At 44.1% G+C, this 18538-nt stretch overlaps 1 protein-coding gene and 2 long non-coding RNA genes across 7 annotated transcripts; 2 read left to right on the top strand and 1 right to left on the bottom strand.

Annotated features, from left to right (window-relative positions):
* Nucleotides 1–4178: 4178 nt before the first annotated feature.
* LOC116650242 (uncharacterized) lies at nt 4179–5009 on the top strand. 3 transcript variants are annotated; one of them, XR_004303213.2, is made up of 3 exons: nt 4179–4215; nt 4309–4732; nt 4787–5009. It is a non-coding gene; the product is annotated as an uncharacterized lncRNA (long non-coding RNA). The 3 variants fall into 3 exon arrangements; XR_004303212.2 differs by having other exon boundaries at nt 4190–4253; XR_004303211.2 differs by having other exon boundaries at nt 4181–4732.
* A 105-nt stretch (nt 5010–5114) lies between these two features.
* On the bottom strand, nt 5115–18538 carry LOC138911756 (uncharacterized; the record flags this gene model as incomplete). Its single annotated transcript, XM_070211137.1, is given in 5 exon segments — nt 5115–5619; nt 7325–10947; nt 10949–13956; nt 14845–14889; nt 15010–18538. Coding segments are annotated over 5 exon segments (8997 nt in total), but the record flags the coding sequence as incomplete, so codon positions are not given.
* LOC138911755 (uncharacterized) lies at nt 6153–6983 on the top strand. Of its 3 annotated transcripts, none has more exons than XR_011417396.1 (3): nt 6153–6189; nt 6283–6706; nt 6761–6983. It is a non-coding gene; the product is annotated as an uncharacterized lncRNA (long non-coding RNA). The 3 variants fall into 3 exon arrangements; XR_011417395.1 differs by having other exon boundaries at nt 6164–6227; XR_011417394.1 differs by having other exon boundaries at nt 6155–6706.

Here is an 18538-nt window from a genome sequence, read left to right as displayed (position 1 = left end):
TTTAGTTTGTTTCTAACGCCAGCAGCGTTCCAATATGCAATTTTAAAAGAGTTGCCATATTGGTCGCTGCTGTGGTTCGTATTTGGAATAATGTTTGGCCTTCTCCTGTTAAGCAATGGACTGTTAAGGTTGGACAAATGTGTTGTTGTAGTAGTTGTGGTGTCACTAGTAGTGTGAGTGGTGTGTCTGCCATCATTGACTTGACTCAATGTGGCAGTCGCGCTGGCATTGTTGGTGTTGTTCGCTCTATACATACTGGCTACTGTCAGTGGCTATGTGTTCACAATTGGCGTTTGCCGATTGGCTGTTGTTTATTGGCTGTGCTGTGCTAATCAATGTACTCATTAAATTAGGAAAATTGTTTTTTTTATTGACATTGTTCAAGGTATCAGAGGTTGATGTTGTTAGTGGGATTGTTTGTTGTTCTCCTTGTTTATTAATATTAGTGTTGCTTGCTGCCATTGTGAGCAACAGGCTAATTAGCATGTCTATTTTCTTGGACATCTCATTTATACTTATCACATTTTGCTGCAGCGCCTCCAAGAGTGGTGAGTCCGCCTGTTGTCTATGTTGTTGTTGTTGCGATTGCTGCTGGTGTCGTTGCTGTTGCTCATGTGATTGCTGCTCTTGCTGTCGTTGATATTGCTGCCGTTTTTGCTGCTCAGGTAGTTGTTGTTGCCTCAGTCGCTGTTGCCTCTGAAGTTGCTGCTGCTGCTCGGGCTGTAGCTGCTGCTGTTGTTGTTGCTGCTGTTGTCGTTGCTGCTGTTGCTGCTCCAGTTGTAGCTGTTGCTGGTACTTCTTGAGGTGTTGCATGGCTGGGTTGTGACTGAGGCTCGTATTTGCTTGTCCACTGGCTACTTGGCTATAAGTCAGTTGATTGTTTGGCTTCAGCTGTTGATGTTGCTGCTGTTGTTGCTGCTGCTGCTTTTGCTGTTGTTGCCGAAGTTGCTGTTGCTGTTGCTTCCGTTCCTTAGTCGACTTAATTCCACTAGGAGCTGAAGTATTAATTGCTAGGTATTGTGGCTGCTGGTGTTGGTGTTGTAGTTGCTGCTGCTGCTGATGATGTTGTTGTAGCTGCCGATGTTGTTGTTGCTGCTGCTGCTGATGTTGTTGTAGCTGCCGATTTTGTTGTTGTTGTTGCTGCTGCTGTTGTTGCTGTTGTTGTTGCTGTTGCTGTTGCTGATGCTGCTGTTGCTGCTGCTGCTGCTGCTGTTGTTGTTGCTGTTGCTGCTGTTGTTGGTGCTGCTGTTGCCTATCAATTGCCGCCCGGACACGGTTTGCTGCTAGTTTTTCCCGCTCCATTTTGTACACACTGCATCCCTTAAAGCTGGCTATGTGGTCAGCCTTGCAGTTAACGCACTTAGCAGGTGTGTTTCTGGGTTTAGTACACGTTGTAGTCGGGTGCTGTTCACCGCATTTGAGACATGCAAAAGGCCTACGACAGTAGTTCTTGCTATGCCCAAACGATTGGCACCGATGACACTGTACAGGCTCATCTCGCTTCAGCTGTCTTTCTACTTCAATGTGTTGGTTTCCCAGAGTTTTCAGTTCCAGTACTTTGTCGTTGGTGTCGCCGTTTGGTGCCAGTTCGACTTCAAACATGTTAAGTGGCCGTCGCTCAAATCGATGTTTAATGACGCTGGCAAAGCGAACCGTGTGTCCATGTTTCGCCAATTCTGCTCGGATTTGCTCGCATGGCGTGGAGTGGTGGACATTTTTAAGTAAAACACGGTATCCTCGCTCGCTTCGCATCTGGTGGGTGTGCATCTGTATTTCCGTATTGGCGCCGAGCATTGCTATAGCTGCATTATACGATAGTAAGTCGCTGCATTGCACTCTGACTCCATCGTTTTGTGTGCACTTTGTTGTATATTTATTTGCACCCACTGTATTATTGAGCATATCAATTATTTGTTGTATGTCACTTATGCTGGGTAGAAAAATTGTTGGAATTTTTGTGCTTTTAGTTGGCTGCTGCTGTTGCTGTTGTTGCTGCTGCTGGTGATGTTGTTGCTGCTGTCGATGCTGTTGTTGTTGCTGGACTTTGGTGGCGTGGTTTGTAACCTCTTGTGCATTGCTCTGGATCTGAACAATGTCATCATCAGAGCCTATGTTATTTGCTGATATGTCGCTGCTATCCAGGTCAATATCCATACTGCTGTTGTTGAGTTTAGTGCTGCTAGAGGGGTTTACTTTTTTAGTATTACGATTGCTTTTTTTATATTTGTTGATTATAGCTGCTTTATTTGTTGCCTTAGTTACTCTTGTTGATGACTTCAAGAAGTCCTGTATCTTCATGCCTGGTCGTGAGTTTCCTTGTACTGCCAGTGTCTGTGCTCGCTTTTGTTTGCTTTGTTGCGGCAGTGTACCTTTACGTTTTAAACTTTTCTTGGCAGACAGGGAAGTCGTAGGTAGCATAGAGCAGTTAAATTTAGGTCCTTTTGCTACTGTTGGCGTTATTGTTTGTGGAATTGGTTCGATTTTTTCAAAAGTAATACTATTAATATTATTGGCAGCAAATGCATCAGATGTTTTAACATTTGCAAGAATTTCCCCTCTGTTAGCAGTGGCTGTGCTGTTATGCTCAACAGTAGTTGTTCTGTTAAGCATGTCAGCAACTGAGCTGTTAATAACAGCAGCGGGCCGGTAACAGTCATCATCATCATCTTCGTCGTCAAAGACGTCTGTTAGTTCATCAATGTTATTAACATAGCTAGCTTCTCTTGTGTTATCAACATTATGAAGTTCAACTTCGTGTGCCGATACGTTTGGCGATGGATCACAGTGAGAGGCTGCTTTGGGAGTGCTAGTTATGCTAGTATTTGTATTGAAATTATGTACCTGTGCAATAGTTGTCTGCTGTTGCGGCTGGTCATAATTTTTATTGGCTGCTATGTCGCTTTCATCGTCAGACTCCAACACATTGACATAGATGTTCTCTTCTGGACTTTTCTCTCTGCAGGCAGATGATTGGCTCTCTTTCCTTGCCTTAGCTTTCGACGACTTCGTCAGAGACATTCTCAGCGGTGCCGAGCTGGGCGGTGAAGAGTTGGCGAGAACTGTTTTCAGCTTCGGCTTATGCTTGAGCGTAAGCGTCGGCTGCTGCGCTGGGACATCGGGCATTAACCTTTCCTCCTCTTCGCATAGCCTTAGCAACTGCTGTCGCCGGTGTTCTCGGCTGAGCTGCTTTTGCGGATTTTTTGTGAGCTGTTGCTGCAACTGTGAAAGTTCACTTTTCGCTCTTTCACTTATGCTGCATTCTTCGGTTGCGCGGTGGGGGGGGACAGCCGAGTTTGCGGTAATTTCAGAAGCGTTATGCGGACTTTTAGGCGGGCTTTTAGACACAGTTGGTTTTTGCATTTATGCACTTTATATATTATTTCTGGTGCAGTTATGTTTGTCTTTTACCACTATTTGCACCTTTTAAATATTTATTGTATTTGCTTGCCACTATGCCTGTTTAGCAATTACTCAGATAACTTCACAAATATATTTGCAAGCTTGGTTAATTATTAGAATTGAAAAATTCTGATTTTTAAGTTGTGTTTTATGTTATTTGTTAGAATTGAAAAATTCTTTTTTTTTTTTTTTAATTTTAAATTGCTTTTTTTAAATTGCTTTTTAAATTGCTTTTTTTTTTTTTAAATTGCTTTTTTTAAATTGCTTTTTTAAATTGCTTTAAATTGCTTTTTTTTTTAAATTGCTTTTTTTAAATTGCTGCGCATGCGTGCGCTACGGCGAACTTCTAGCGATTAAGCTAGTAGTCGCATTTTATTGTCTTTTTCATTGCTTAATTCTAGTTCACAATGCAATATATGAGACAGAATTGGAACGAAATAGGTCTAATTGTGGAACGGACTAGCTGACAAATTACTGGCATGTATGACATATTTTAACAAAATTTTACATGCATATCACAACATAAAAGAAAATTGTGACGAATTACGATAAATAAACATTTAACAATTATTTTTTACATTTAACATTACTTAATACTATGCTTGGCAGGCTTATTTGAATTTTAGCAGTTGGCGGTACTATTTCTGTTATTAACAGTGCCTCTGTTAACGTTATCAGGGTTGTTGGCGATTGCGTTCAGAACAGTTGAGCAATTACTCAATTGGTTCTGTTATTAACATACCTCTGTTAATGTTATCAGGGCTGCTTTCGATTGCGTTATGAACAGCTGAGTTAACATATTGATTGAGTTAAATTGTAAACATAGTTTGCCAGAGGGGCGAATTTAAGGATTTGTTGGAATTTATAATTCTAGTTGGTGCAAATTTACTTATTATTTATCTATTTCAGGTCTCATGGATTAATATGTTATACGGCCTGGCCTTCCTGTGTGTTTGCCGCCCGCAATTGGACCATCGACGTTGGAGCCGCTGCCAGGAGTGCCACGGGCGCCTTCTGGCAATTTGGAGGTGTCTGCCGTTCGTCGAGGATTGACCGTAGTCTGCTGGAGGTGCCCACACAAGCTTCTGGGGCACCTTATGGTGTGTTTGCATGCCAAAGCAGGAGAGTAGGAGCCATATTCCCAGCCTGTGGGGCATTTGCAGCTGACATGTACCCAGCCGTGTTCTGCGAAGGCATGCTTGACGTTGTTGCTGCTGTTGCACGAGCTTCTGGCGCTTTGGAGGCCAGCAGTTGTGTTGAGCTGGTCCCCCAGAGTGCCTTTTGCCGAGTAGAGTGTGGAGTTGCCGCTGTTGCTGGTTGTCAGGAGCTGCAGGTGAGCGTCTTTTGGGTTCAATACAGCTTGTTGAACTGCTTCTTCTTCTTTTAGCCCCCCTGACTGTTGACTGTGCGTTGTTGCTGCTGGGCGCCTCCACTACCTCCCGTTGTTGCTGTAGGTGCTGCTGGTGAAGGTTCGAGTGCTGCTGGCGGAGCTGTTGTGTGGTTGTGGGCTGATTTTGTTGCCAAGGAGCATCTGTGGCAATGTTTATGAGGCTGTATGGGGCTATTATTATGCTCTGTGAAATAGAAAAATTTGTTATATTGGCACAGACTGAGTTGTTTGGATTAATATTTGTATTTTTATTTTCAGTTAAGGCTATTGTGTGTTGCTGTTGGTTTGATTGCTGCTGCTCTGGTGTTCGCTGTTGTTGAGGTGGCTCGTTATTTGCAGCCTCGTCCATATCGCGCTCAAGTTGCTGCCTGAGTCTTTCAAGTCGGTGCTCAAGCTGCTGCTCGTCCTCAGTTAGCCGTTGCTGTTGTAAATTGGCTTGCTGAGGTTGTGGAAGTGGCCGTTCTAGTTGTTGCTCTTGTTGCTGCTGTGGTGTATCTAGCACTATTTCGACGTCAGGCGACTGATTTGGCTGATGCTGGAGTCCCTCGAGCTGTTGTTGCTGCTGCTGTATTTGCTGTTGTTGCTGTTGCTGATGCTGCTGTTGGTACTGGTGTTGCTGCTGCTGTTGTTGCTGCTGCTCTTGTTGCTGTTGCTGCTGCTGTTGCTGCTGGTGTTGTTGCTGTTGCTGCTGCTGTTGTTGCTGTTGCTGCTGCTGTTGTTGCTGTTGCTGCTGCTGTTGTTGCTGTTGCTGCTGCTGTTGTTGCTGCTGGTATATTTGAATAGCCAGCTCGCGAGGCAGTACTAATTGCTGAATCACCAATGGCTGTTCCCTAATTGCTAGTTTTAGCTCTTCGAGCGTAATTCGTCCCTCTCTGTAGTGCCTTCTTAGCGATTTTAAATTGCTGCGCATGCGTGCGCTACGGCGAACTTCTAGCGATTAAGCTAGTAGTCGCATTTTATTGTCTTTTTCATTGCTTAATTCTAGTTCACAATGCAATATATGAGACAGAATTGGAACGAAATAGGTCTAATTGTGGAACGGACTAGCTGACAAATTACTGGCATGTATGACATATTTTAACAAAATTTTACATGCATATCACAACATAAAAGAAAATTGTGACGAATTACGATAAATAAACATTTAACAATTATTTTTTACATTTAACATTACTTAATACTATGCTTGGCAGGCTTATTTGAATTTTAGCAGTTGGCGGTACTATTTCTGTTATTAACAGTGCCTCTGTTAACGTTATCAGGGTTGTTGGCGATTGCGTTCAGAACAGTTGAGCAATTACTCAATTGGTTCTGTTATTAACATACCTCTGTTAATGTTATCAGGGCTGCTTTCGATTGCGTTATGAACAGCTGAGTTAACATATTGATTGAGTTAAATTGTAAACATAGTTTGCCAGAGGGGCGAATTTAAGGATTTGTTGGAATTTATAATTCTAGTTGGTGCAAATTTACTTATTATTTATCTATTTCAGGTCTCATGGATTAATATGTTATACGGCCTGGCCTTCCTGTGTGTTTGCCGCCCGCAATTGGACCATCGACGTTGGAGCCGCTGCCAGGAGTGCCACGGGCGCCTTCTGGCAATTTGGAGGTGTCTGCCGTTCGTCGAGGATTGACCGTAGTCTGCTGGAGGTGCCCACACAAGCTTCTGGGGCACCTTATGGTGTGTTTGCATGCCAAAGCAGGAGAGTAGGAGCCATATTCCCAGCCTGTGGGGCATTTGCAGCTGACATGTACCCAGCCGTGTTCTGCGAAGGCATGCTTGACGTTGTTGCTGCTGTTGCACGAGCTTCTGGCGCTTTGGAGGCCAGCAGTTGTGTTGAGCTGGTCCCCCAGAGTGCCTTTTGCCGAGTAGAGTGTGGAGTTGCCGCTGTTGCTGGTTGTCAGGAGCTGCAGGTGAGCGTCTTTTGGGTTCAATACAGCTTGTTGAACTGCTTCTTCTTCTTTTAGCCCCCCTGACTGTTGACTGTGCGTTGTTGCTGCTGGGCGCCTCCACTACCTCCCGTTGTTGCTGTAGGTGCTGCTGGTGAAGGTTCGAGTGCTGCTGGCGGAGCTGTTGTGTGGTTGTGGGCTGATTTTGTTGCCAAGGAGCATCTGTGGCAATGTTTATGAGGCTGTATGGGGCTATTATTATGCTCTGTGAAATAGAAAAATTTGTTATATTGGCACAGACTGAGTTGTTTGGATTAATATTTGTATTTTTATTTTCAGTTAAGGCTATTGTGTGTTGCTGTTGGTTTGATTGCTGCTGCTCTGGTGTTCGCTGTTGTTGAGTTGGCTCGTTATTTGCAGCCTCGTCCATCTCGCGCTCAAGTTGCTGCCTGAGTCTTTCAAGTCGGTGCTCAAGCTGCTGCTCGTCCTCAGTTAGCCGTTGCTGTTGTAAATTGGCTTGCTGAGGTTGTGGAAGTGGCCGTTCTAGTTGTTGCTCTTGTTGCTGCTGTGGTGTATCTAGCACTATTTCGACGTCAGGCGGACTGATTTGGCTGATGCTGGAGTCCCTCGAGCTGTTGTTGCTGCTGCTGTATTTGCTGTTGTTGCTGTTGCTGATGCTGCTGTTGGTACTGGTGTTGCTGCTGCTGTTGTTGCTGCTGCTCTTGTTGCTGTTGCTGCTGCTGTTGCTGCTGGTGTTGTTGCTGTTGCTGCTGCTGTTGTTGCTGTTGCTGCTGCTGTTGTTGCTGTTGCTGCTGCTGTTGTTGCTGTTGCTGCTGCTGTTGTTGCTGCTGGTATATTTGAATAGCCAGCTCGCGAGGCAGTACTAATTGCTGAATCACCAATGGCTGTTCCCTAATTGCTAGTTTTAGCTCTTCGAGCGTAATTCGTCCCTCTCTGTAGTGCCTTCTTAGCGAATTTATCCTCATTTCGCTGAATCTGGCTGGCTGTTGTTGTGGGGTCTGCTGTTGCTGCTGCTGTTGCATTCTGAGCGAGTTTGCTTCTTCTTCTTCAAGCTCCATGCGAAGCAGAGTTGGCAGCTGTTGTTGTTCTTGCGATTGCTGCACTAGTTGCTGTAGAGGGCGAACATGTTGTTGTAGTTGCAGACTATACCTTTGCCGATCAAGACGAATTGGAACATACGGACTTGTGATTAGCTTACGAGCGTTGGCATTAGGATGAATAGCAAGTGAGTCGGCGAATCTTTTGCTTGTAGTATGGAATATTTCGTCCACTGTGCCTATGTCGTAAGTATCACGTATGTCTTTGTTTCTAGTCCACCAGGAGGCCTTCACTATCTTCCTTAGAATCCAGTTCTGTGTGGATTCTATTCGGCGTAGCTGTGTGTCAGAGATCATGGCACCCCAGATCGGCAAAGCATATCTCCATATCGGCGCAATCATCTGCTTGTAGATAGTGATTTTGCATTCTACAGAGAGTACGCTTTTGTTTCCTATTAGCCACTCTAGTTTATTATAGAGTGCTTTAAGACGGCATCGTAGCTGCGTAACATGGTGTTGCATGTGGAGCTTTCGGTCCAGATGGACACCTAGGTACTTTTGCCTTGGTTTAGAGGGGATTTCTTGCCCATTGAGTCGTGGAGTCAGGTAATTCATTCGGCTGTTTAAATTGCGTAGAGTATGTACTACATGAGCTGATTTGCTGTCATTAATTTGGATGCACCAGCGATTGCACCAAATGGTGAATTGGCGCAGATACGTTTGATTTGCACTGTATGATGTTTGCAGTATGTCAGCAGAGCTCATTATGACTGTGTCATCGGCAAACGTTGACAGTAGCATGCTGCAGTTGTATGGGTTAGTTATGGACGTTTCTGTATTTGTTATTGTTGCTGCTGTTGTTGTTGGATTGGGAGGTGTTGCAATGTGTGGTAATGGCATATCTGATGTGTAGATGATATATAGAATTGGCCCAAGTACGCTCCCCTGGGGCACTCCAGCGCTAACTTTGCCTATTCTAGATTTAATGCCCTCGTTTCCATGTACGATGAATGTGCGATCAAGTAGATAGCTCTTGAGAACATTATACAGCCTATTAGGCAGTATCTTGCCAAGTTTCAAGAGCAATCCTTCGTGCCATACTCGATCAAATGCTTCGCGTATATCGATATAGACGGCTGAGCAGTATTGTTTCTTTTCAAATGCACTCAGGATGAATTGGGTTACCCGTGCTAGTTGCTGCTCAGTGCCATGATCTTTGCGAAAGCCAAATTGATGTAGTGGCACGGCCTTTGCAAATTCAGAGCATTCATAGAGCCTGTACATGAGAAGCCTTTCAAAGATTTTGGAGAAACCTGCAAGCAGGCTTATTGGTCGATATGAGGCGACATCTTCTGTGGGTTTTCCAGGCTTTAAAATTGTTTTTATGGCAGCGCATTTCCACTGTCGCGGGAAATGGCCATGTCTGAGTATGCAGTTGTATATCATGACAAGGTACAGTATTGCTTTCTTTGGTAGTGCTTTAATGACTCTATTGTCTATGTTATCGATGCCTGCAGCCTTTTTTATTGTCAAGCAGCCAATCTCTTTTGTCACCTCAGTATATGTAATTGGGCGAAAAGGGATAACACCAGCGACGCCAGCGCCGCTGTCGCAATCGTTAGTTTGCTGTCTAGTGTTTATCTCATTATTCACCTGGAGTCTGTATTCAGCCGTATTTGAGAATATGGGGCTGAAACGTTGCTCCAGGTATGCAGCGAAGACCTCAGCCTTTTCTTTACTAGTTTTAGTCCATTGTGTTCTATTGCTGCGACTGTTGTTGTTGTCAGTCGCTTGTATTTTAAGTGGCCAATTTGGCTCTGGTTGCCTTTTGATGTTGTTTGTGATGCGCCAAAGCTTTTGTATCTTGTAGCGATCAGTGGCATCTATTTGTTCAAACATTTTGTTCGTTTGTTTCTTCTTGTCCATACGAAGCGCTTTTTTTAGTTTGTTTTGGGCCTGGCTAAGTCGGCTTCGCGTGAGAGGTGTTCGCATAACCATATGTTCTCTCTTGCGCTGCCGTTTTATTGCCAAAAGTCTAATTGTTTCGTTTGTTAATTTAAAACGGCCATGGTTCATGCGATTTGTATTTGTGCCTTGTCTTTGTTGCTGTTGATGTCTACGAGGTGGGTGTGTTGCTGCTAAGGAAGCATTATATATGTTTTTATTTAATATGTCGATGGCGTCTTCAATATCGGGTCCCGATATTATTTCTGTATTAAGACGAACGTTTTTATCTAAATGGTTTTGAAATTTTTTTACGTTTGCATTTATCGGTAGCAATCGCATTGTTGTTTGTTTATACGGGAATCGGCCTACTCTGAGGCCTATATGTATAGGTAGATGATCCGATTCTAGATCGATTGTAGAGTGTGTTTGTAGTCGGTCATTGTTAATGCCACTGTAGACCGCAATATCGATAGCGGATGGCCTGTTCCTACTTGTGTATGGGAAGTGTGTAGCCCCACCTGTAGCAAGAATGTTCAGCTTCTTGTTGCTGTGAATGCTTCTTAGCAGCTCTACCCCTCGTCGACAAGCACGTTGGTTGCCCCACCAGGAATGTTTGGCGTTCCAGTCGCCACATAAAATGAACCCGGACCCGCTCAATTTTTCAAAATGTTGGAAAAGTTTGGCAAACATGTCAGCGCTCCAATTATATTGCGGTGGGCAATAAATTGGAGCTAGGACAATGGTCTCATTTTTTGCCAGGGTCACAGCTACTGGTGCAGATTGCATGGATTCAAACACAATTGCTTCCAGGGCAATGTGTTTGATTCCGTGTTTTACTAAAGTGGCAACACCCCCGCATCTATGGTGTGGTGGTGGGCGAGTTGCCGCATATGTATGGTAGCCGTTAATAGTAATTGGGGGACCTGGATTGAGAGCGCTGGGGCCCAATCGTAGCTCGACGAGCATCATAATATCAATTTTATGTCGATTCATGAAAACCTCTAATTCATTTAGTTTGTTTCTAACGCCAGCAGCGTTCCAATATGCAATTTTAAAAGAGTTGCCATATTGGTCGCTGCTGTGGTTCGTATTTGGAATAATGTTTGGCCTTCTCCTGTTAAGCAATGGACTGTTAAGGTTGGACAAATGTGTTGTTGTAGTAGTTGTGGTGTCACTAGTAGTGTGAGTGGTGTGTCTGCCATCATTGACTTGACTCAATGTGGCAGTCGCGCTGGCATTGTTGGTGTTGTTCGCTCTATACATACTGGCTACTGTCAGTGGCTATGTGTTCACAATTGGCGTTTGCCGATTGGCTGTTGTTTATTGGCTGTGCTGTGCTAATCAATGTACTCATTAAATTAGGAAAATTGTTTTTTTTATTGACATTGTTCAAGGTATCAGAGGTTGATGTTGTTAGTGGGATTGTTTGTTGTTCTCCTTGTTTATTAATATTAGTGTTGCTTGCTGCCATTGTGAGCAACAGGCTAATTAGCATGTCTATTTTCTTGGACATCTCATTTATACTTATCACATTTTGCTGCAGCGCCTCCAAGAGTGGTGAGTCCGCCTGTTGTCTATGTTGTTGTTGTTGCGATTGCTGCTGGTGTCGTTGCTGTTGCTCATGTGATTGCTGCTCTTGCTGTCGTTGATATTGCTGCCGTTTTTGCTGCTCAGGTAGTTGTTGTTGCCTCAGTCGCTGTTGCCTCTGAAGTTGCTGCTGCTGCTCGGGCTGTAGCTGCTGCTGTTGTTGTTGCTGCTGTTGTCGTTGCTGCTGTTGCTGCTCCAGTTGTAGCTGTTGCTGGTACTTCTTGAGGTGTTGCATGGCTGGGTTGTGACTGAGGCTCGTATTTGCTTGTCCACTGGCTACTTGGCTATAAGTCAGTTGATTGTTTGGCTTCAGCTGTTGATGTTGCTGCTGTTGTTGCTGCTGCTGCTTTTGCTGTTGTTGCCGAAGTTGCTGTTGCTGTTGCTTCCGTTCCTTAGTCGACTTAATTCCACTAGGAGCTGAAGTATTAATTGCTAGGTATTGTGGCTGCTGGTGTTGGTGTTGTAGTTGCTGCTGCTGCTGATGATGTTGTTGTAGCTGCCGATGTTGTTGTTGCTGCTGCTGCTGATGTTGTTGTAGCTGCCGATTTTGTTGTTGTTGTTGCTGCTGCTGTTGTTGCTGTTGTTGTTGCTGTTGCTGTTGCTGATGCTGCTGTTGCTGCTGCTGCTGCTGCTGTTGTTGTTGCTGTTGCTGCTGTTGTTGGTGCTGCTGTTGCCTATCAATTGCCGCCCGGACACGGTTTGCTGCTAGTTTTTCCCGCTCCATTTTGTACACACTGCATCCCTTAAAGCTGGCTATGTGGTCAGCCTTGCAGTTAACGCACTTAGCAGGTGTGTTTCTGGGTTTAGTACACGTTGTAGTCGGGTGCTGTTCACCGCATTTGAGACATGCAAAAGGCCTACGACAGTAGTTCTTGCTATGCCCAAACGATTGGCACCGATGACACTGTACAGGCTCATCTCGCTTCAGCTGTCTTTCTACTTCAATGTGTTGGTTTCCCAGAGTTTTCAGTTCCAGTACTTTGTCGTTGGTGTCGCCGTTTGGTGCCAGTTCGACTTCAAACATGTTAAGTGGCCGTCGCTCAAATCGATGTTTAATGACGCTGGCAAAGCGAACCGTGTGTCCATGTTTCGCCAATTCTGCTCGGATTTGCTCGCATGGCGTGGAGTGGTGGACATTTTTAAGTAAAACACGGTATCCTCGCTCGCTTCGCATCTGGTGGGTGTGCATCTGTATTTCCGTATTGGCGCCGAGCATTGCTATAGCTGCATTATACGATAGTAAGTCGCTGCATTGCACTCTGACTCCATCGTTTTGTGTGCACTTTGTTGTATATTTATTTGCACCCACTGTATTATTGAGCATATCAATTATTTGTTGTATGTCACTTATGCTGGGTAGAAAAATTGTTGGAATTTTTGTGCTTTTAGTTGGCTGCTGCTGTTGCTGTTGTTGCTGCTGCTGGTGATGTTGTTGCTGCTGTCGATGCTGTTGTTGTTGCTGGACTTTGGTGGCGTGGTTTGTAACCTCTTGTGCATTGCTCTGGATCTGAACAATGTCATCATCAGAGCCTATGTTATTTGCTGATATGTCGCTGCTATCCAGGTCAATATCCATACTGCTGTTGTTGAGTTTAGTGCTGCTAGAGGGGTTTACTTTTTTAGTATTACGATTGCTTTTTTTATATTTGTTGATTATAGCTGCTTTATTTGTTGCCTTAGTTACTCTTGTTGATGACTTCAAGAAGTCCTGTATCTTCATGCCTGGTCGTGAGTTTCCTTGTACTGCCAGTGTCTGTGCTCGCTTTTGTTTGCTTTGTTGCGGCAGTGTACCTTTACGTTTTAAACTTTTCTTGGCAGACAGGGAAGTCGTAGGTAGCATAGAGCAGTTAAATTTAGGTCCTTTTGCTACTGTTGGCGTTATTGTTTGTGGAATTGGTTCGATTTTTTCAAAAGTAATACTATTAATATTATTGGCAGCAAATGCATCAGATGTTTTAACATTTGCAAGAATTTCCCCTCTGTTAGCAGTGGCTGTGCTGTTATGCTCAACAGTAGTTGTTCTGTTAAGCATGTCAGCAACTGAGCTGTTAATAACAGCAGCGGGCCGGTAACAGTCATCATCATCATCTTCGTCGTCAAAGACGTCTGTTAGTTCATCAATGTTATTAACATAGCTAGCTTCTCTTGTGTTATCAACATTATGAAGTTCAACTTCGTGTGCCGATACGTTTGGCGATGGATCACAGTGAGAGGCTGCTTTGGGAGTGCTAGTTATGCTAGTATTTGTATTGAAATTATGTACCTGTGCAATAGTTGTCTGCTGTTGCGGCTGGTCATAATTTTTATTGGCTGCTATGTCGCTTTCATCGTCAGACTCCAACACATTGACATAGATGTTCTCTTCTGGACTTTTCTCTCTGCAGGCAGATGATTGGCTCTCTTTCCTTGCCTTAGCTTTCGACGACTTCGTCAGAGACATTCTCAGCGGTGCCGAGCTGGGCGGTGAAGAGTTGGCGAGAACTGTTTTCAGCTTCGGCTTATGCTTGAGCGTAAGCGTCGGCTGCTGCGCTGGGACATCGGGCATTAACCTTTCCTCCTCTTCGCATAGCCTTAGCAACTGCTGTCGCCGGTGTTCTCGGCTGAGCTGCTTTTGCGGATTTTTTGTGAGCTGTTGCTGCAACTGTGAAAGTTCACTTTTCGCTCTTTCACTTATGCTGCATTCTTCGGTTGCGCGGTGGGGGGGGACAGCCGAGTTTGCGGTAATTTCAGAAGCGTTATGCGGACTTTTAGGCGGGCTTTTAGACACAGTTGGTTTTTGCATTTATGCACTTTATATATTATTTCTGGTGCAGTTATGTTTGTCTTTTACCACTATTTGCACCTTTTAAATATTTATTGTATTTGCTTGCCACTATGCCTGTTTAGCAATTACTCAGATAACTTCACAAATATATTTGCAAGCTTGGTTAATTATTAGAATTGAAAAATTCTGATTTTTAAGTTGTGTTTTATGTTATTTGTTAGAATTGAAAAATTCTTTTTTTTTTTTTTTTAATTTTAAATTGCTTTTTTTAAATTGCTTTTTTTTAAATTTTTTTTTAAATTTAATTTAAATTGCTTTTTAAATTGCTTTTTAAATTGCTGCGCATGCGTGCGCTTTTTTAAATTGCTTTTTTTTTAAATTGCTGCGCATGCGTGCGCTACGGCGAACTTCTAGCGATTAAGCTAGTAGTCGCATTTTATTGTCTTTTTCATTGCTTAATTCTAGTTCACAATGCAATATATGAGACAGAATTGGAACGAAATAGGTCTAATTGTGGAACGGACTAGCTGACAAATTACTGGCATGTATGACATATTTTAACAAAATTTTACATGCATATCACAACATAAAAGAAAATTGTGACGAATTACGATAAATAAACATTTAACAATTATTTTTTACATTTAACATTACTTAATACTATGCTTGGCAGGCTTATTTGAATTTTAGCAGTTGGCGGTACTATTTCTGTTATTAACAGTGCCTCTGTTAACGTTATCAGGGTTGTTGGCGATTGCGTTCAGAACAGTTGAGCAATTACTCAATTGGTTCTGTTATTAACATACCTCTGTTAATGTTATCAGGGCTGCTTTCGATTGCGTTATGAACAGCTGAGTTAACATATTGATTGAGTTAAATTGTAAACATAGTTTGCCAGAGGGGCGAATTTAAGGATTTGTTGGAATTTATAATTCTAGTTGGTGCAAATTTACTTATTATTTATCTATTTCAGGTCTCATGGATTAATATGTTATACGGCCTGGCCTTCCTGTGTGTTTGCCGCCCGCAATTGGACCATCGACGTTGGAGCCGCTGCCAGGAGTGCCACGGGCGCCTTCTGGCAATTTGGAGGTGTCTGCCGTTCGTCGAGGATTGACCGTAGTCTGCTGGAGGTGCCCACACAAGCTTCTGGGGCACCTTATGGTGTGTTTGCATGCCAAAGCAGGAGAGTAGGAGCCATATTCCCAGCCTGTGGGGCATTTGCAGCTGACATGTACCCAGCCGTGTTCTGCGAAGGCATGCTTGACGTTGTTGCTGCTGTTGCACGAGCTTCTGGCGCTTTGGAGGCCAGCAGTTGTGTTGAGCTGGTCCCCCAGAGTGCCTTTTGCCGAGTAGAGTGTGGAGTTGCCGCTGTTGCTGGTTGTCAGGAGCTGCAGGTGAGCGTCTTTTGGGTTCAATACAGCTTGTTGAACTGCTTCTTCTTCTTTTAGCCCCCCTGACTGTTGACTGTGCGTTGTTGCTGCTGGGCGCCTCCACTACCTCCCGTTGTTGCTGTAGGTGCTGCTGGTGAAGGTTCGAGTGCTGCTGGCGGAGCTGTTGTGTGGTTGTGGGCTGATTTTGTTGCCAAGGAGCATCTGTGGCAATGTTTATGAGGCTGTATGGGGCTATTATTATGCTCTGTGAAATAGAAAAATTTGTTATATTGGCACAGACTGAGTTGTTTGGATTAATATTTGTATTTTTATTTTCAGTTAAGGCTATTGTGTGTTGCTGTTGGTTTGATTGCTGCTGCTCTGGTGTTCGCTGTTGTTGAGTTGGCTCGTTATTTGCAGCCTCGTCCATCTCGCGCTCAAGTTGCTGCCTGAGTCTTTCAAGTCGGTGCTCAAGCTGCTGCTCGTCCTCAGTTAGCCGTTGCTGTTGTAAATTGGCTTGCTGAGGTTGTGGAAGTGGCCGTTCTAGTTGTTGCTCTTGTTGCTGCTGTGGTGTATCTAGCACTATTTCGACGTCAGGCGACTGATTTGGCTGATGCTGGAGTCCCTCGAGCTGTTGTTGCTGCTGCTGTATTTGCTGTTGTTGCTGTTGCTGATGCTGCTGTTGGTACTGGTGTTGCTGCTGCTGTTGTTGCTGCTGCTCTTGTTGCTGTTGCTGCTGCTGTTGCTGCTGGTGTTGTTGCTGTTGCTGCTGCTGTTGTTGCTGTTGCTGCTGCTGTTGTTGCTGTTGCTGCTGCTGTTGTTGCTGTTGCTGCTGCTGTTGTTGCTGCTGGTATATTTGAATAGCCAGCTCGCGAGGCAGTACTAATTGCTGAATCACCAATGGCTGTTCCCTAATTGCTAGTTTTAGCTCTTCGAGCGTAATTCGTCCCTCTCTGTAGTGCCTTCTTAGCGAATTTATCCTCATTTCGCTGAATCTGGCTGGCTGTTGTTGTGGGGTCTGCTGTTGCTGCTGCTGTTGCATTCTGAGCGAGTTTGCTTCTTCTTCTTCAAGCTCCATGCGAAGCAGAGTTGGCAGCTGTTGTTGTTCTTGCGATTGCTGCACTAGTTGCTGTAGAGGGCGAACATGTTGTTGTAGTTGCAGACTATACCTTTGCCGATCAAGACGAATTGGAACATACGGACTTGTGATTAGCTTACGAGCGTTGGCATTAGGATGAATAGCAAGTGAGTCGGCGAATCTTTTGCTTGTAGTATGGAATATTTCGTCCACTGTGCCTATGTCGTAAGTATCACGTATGTCTTTGTTTCTAGTCCACCAGGAGGCCTTCACTATCTTCCTTAGAATCCAGTTCTGTGTGGATTCTATTCGGCGTAGCTGTGTGTCAGAGATCATGGCACCCCAGATCGGCAAAGCATATCTCCATATCGGCGCAATCATCTGCTTGTAGATAGTGATTTTGCATTCTACAGAGAGTACGCTTTTGTTTCCTATTAGCCACTCTAGTTTATTATAGAGTGCTTTAAGACGGCATCGTAGCTGCGTAACATGGTGTTGCATGTGGAGCTTTCGGTCCAGATGGACACCTAGGTACTTTTGCCTTGGTTTAGAGGGGATTTCTTGCCCATTGAGTCGTGGAGTCAGGTAATTCATTCGGCTGTTTAAATTGCGTAGAGTATGTACTACATGAGCTGATTTGCTGTCATTAATTTGGATGCACCAGCGATTGCACCAAATGGTGAATTGGCGCAGATACGTTTGATTTGCACTGTATGATGTTTGCAGTATGTCAGCAGAGCTCATTATGACTGTGTCATCGGCAAACGTTGACAGTAGCATGCTGCAGTTGTATGGGTTAGTTATGGACGTTTCTGTATTTGTTATTGTTGCTGCTGTTGTTGTTGGATTGGGAGGTGTTGCAATGTGTGGTAATGGCATATCTGATGTGTAGATGATATATAGAATTGGCCCAAGTACGCTCCCCTGGGGCACTCCAGCGCTAACTTTGCCTATTCTAGATTTAATGCCCTCGTTTCCATGTACGATGAATGTGCGATCAAGTAGATAGCTCTTGAGAACATTATACAGCCTATTAGGCAGTATCTTGCCAAGTTTCAAGAGCAATCCTTCGTGCCATACTCGATCAAATGCTTCGCGTATATCGATATAGACGGCTGAGCAGTATTGTTTCTTTTCAAATGCACTCAGGATGAATTGGGTTACCCGTGCTAGTTGCTGCTCAGTGCCATGATCTTTGCGAAAGCCAAATTGATGTAGTGGCACGGCCTTTGCAAATTCAGAGCATTCATAGAGCCTGTACATGAGAAGCCTTTCAAAGATTTTGGAGAAACCTGCAAGCAGGCTTATTGGTCGATATGAGGCGACATCTTCTGTGGGTTTTCCAGGCTTTAAAATTGTTTTTATGGCAGCGCATTTCCACTGTCGCGGGAAATGGCCATGTCTGAGTATGCAGTTGTATATCATGACAAGGTACAGTATTGCTTTCTTTGGTAGTGCTTTAATGACTCTATTGTCTATGTTATCGATGCCTGCAGCCTTTTTTATTGTCAAGCAGCCAATCTCTTTTGTCACCTCAGTATATGTAATTGGGCGAAAAGGGATAACACCAGCGACGCCAGCGCCGCTGTCGCAATCGTTAGTTTGCTGTCTAGTGTTTATCTCATTATTCACCTGGAGTCTGTATTCAGCCGTATTTGAGAATATGGGGCTGAAACGTTGCTCCAGGTATGCAGCGAAGACCTCAGCCTTTTCTTTACTAGTTTTAGTCCATTGTGTTCTATTGCTGCGACTGTTGTTGTTGTCAGTCGCTTGTATTTTAAGTGGCCAATTTGGCTCTGGTTGCCTTTTGATGTTGTTTGTGATGCGCCAAAGCTTTTGTATCTTGTAGCGATCAGTGGCATCTATTTGTTCAAACATTTTGTTCGTTTGTTTCTTCTTGTCCATACGAAGCGCTTTTTTTAGTTTGTTTTGGGCCTGGCTAAGTCGGCTTCGCGTGAGAGGTGTTCGCATAACCATATGTTCTCTCTTGCGCTGCCGTTTTATTGCCAAAAGTCTAATTGTTTCGTTTGTTAATTTAAAACGGCCATG

The sequence above is a fragment of the Drosophila virilis genome, unplaced genomic scaffold (assembly GCF_030788295.1).
Source record: "Drosophila virilis strain 15010-1051.87 unplaced genomic scaffold, Dvir_AGI_RSII-ME tig00002586, whole genome shotgun sequence".
NCBI classification, from domain to species: domain Eukaryota; kingdom Metazoa; phylum Arthropoda; class Insecta; order Diptera; family Drosophilidae; genus Drosophila; species Drosophila virilis.
This window is presented reverse-complemented; position numbering and strand designations above follow the sequence as displayed.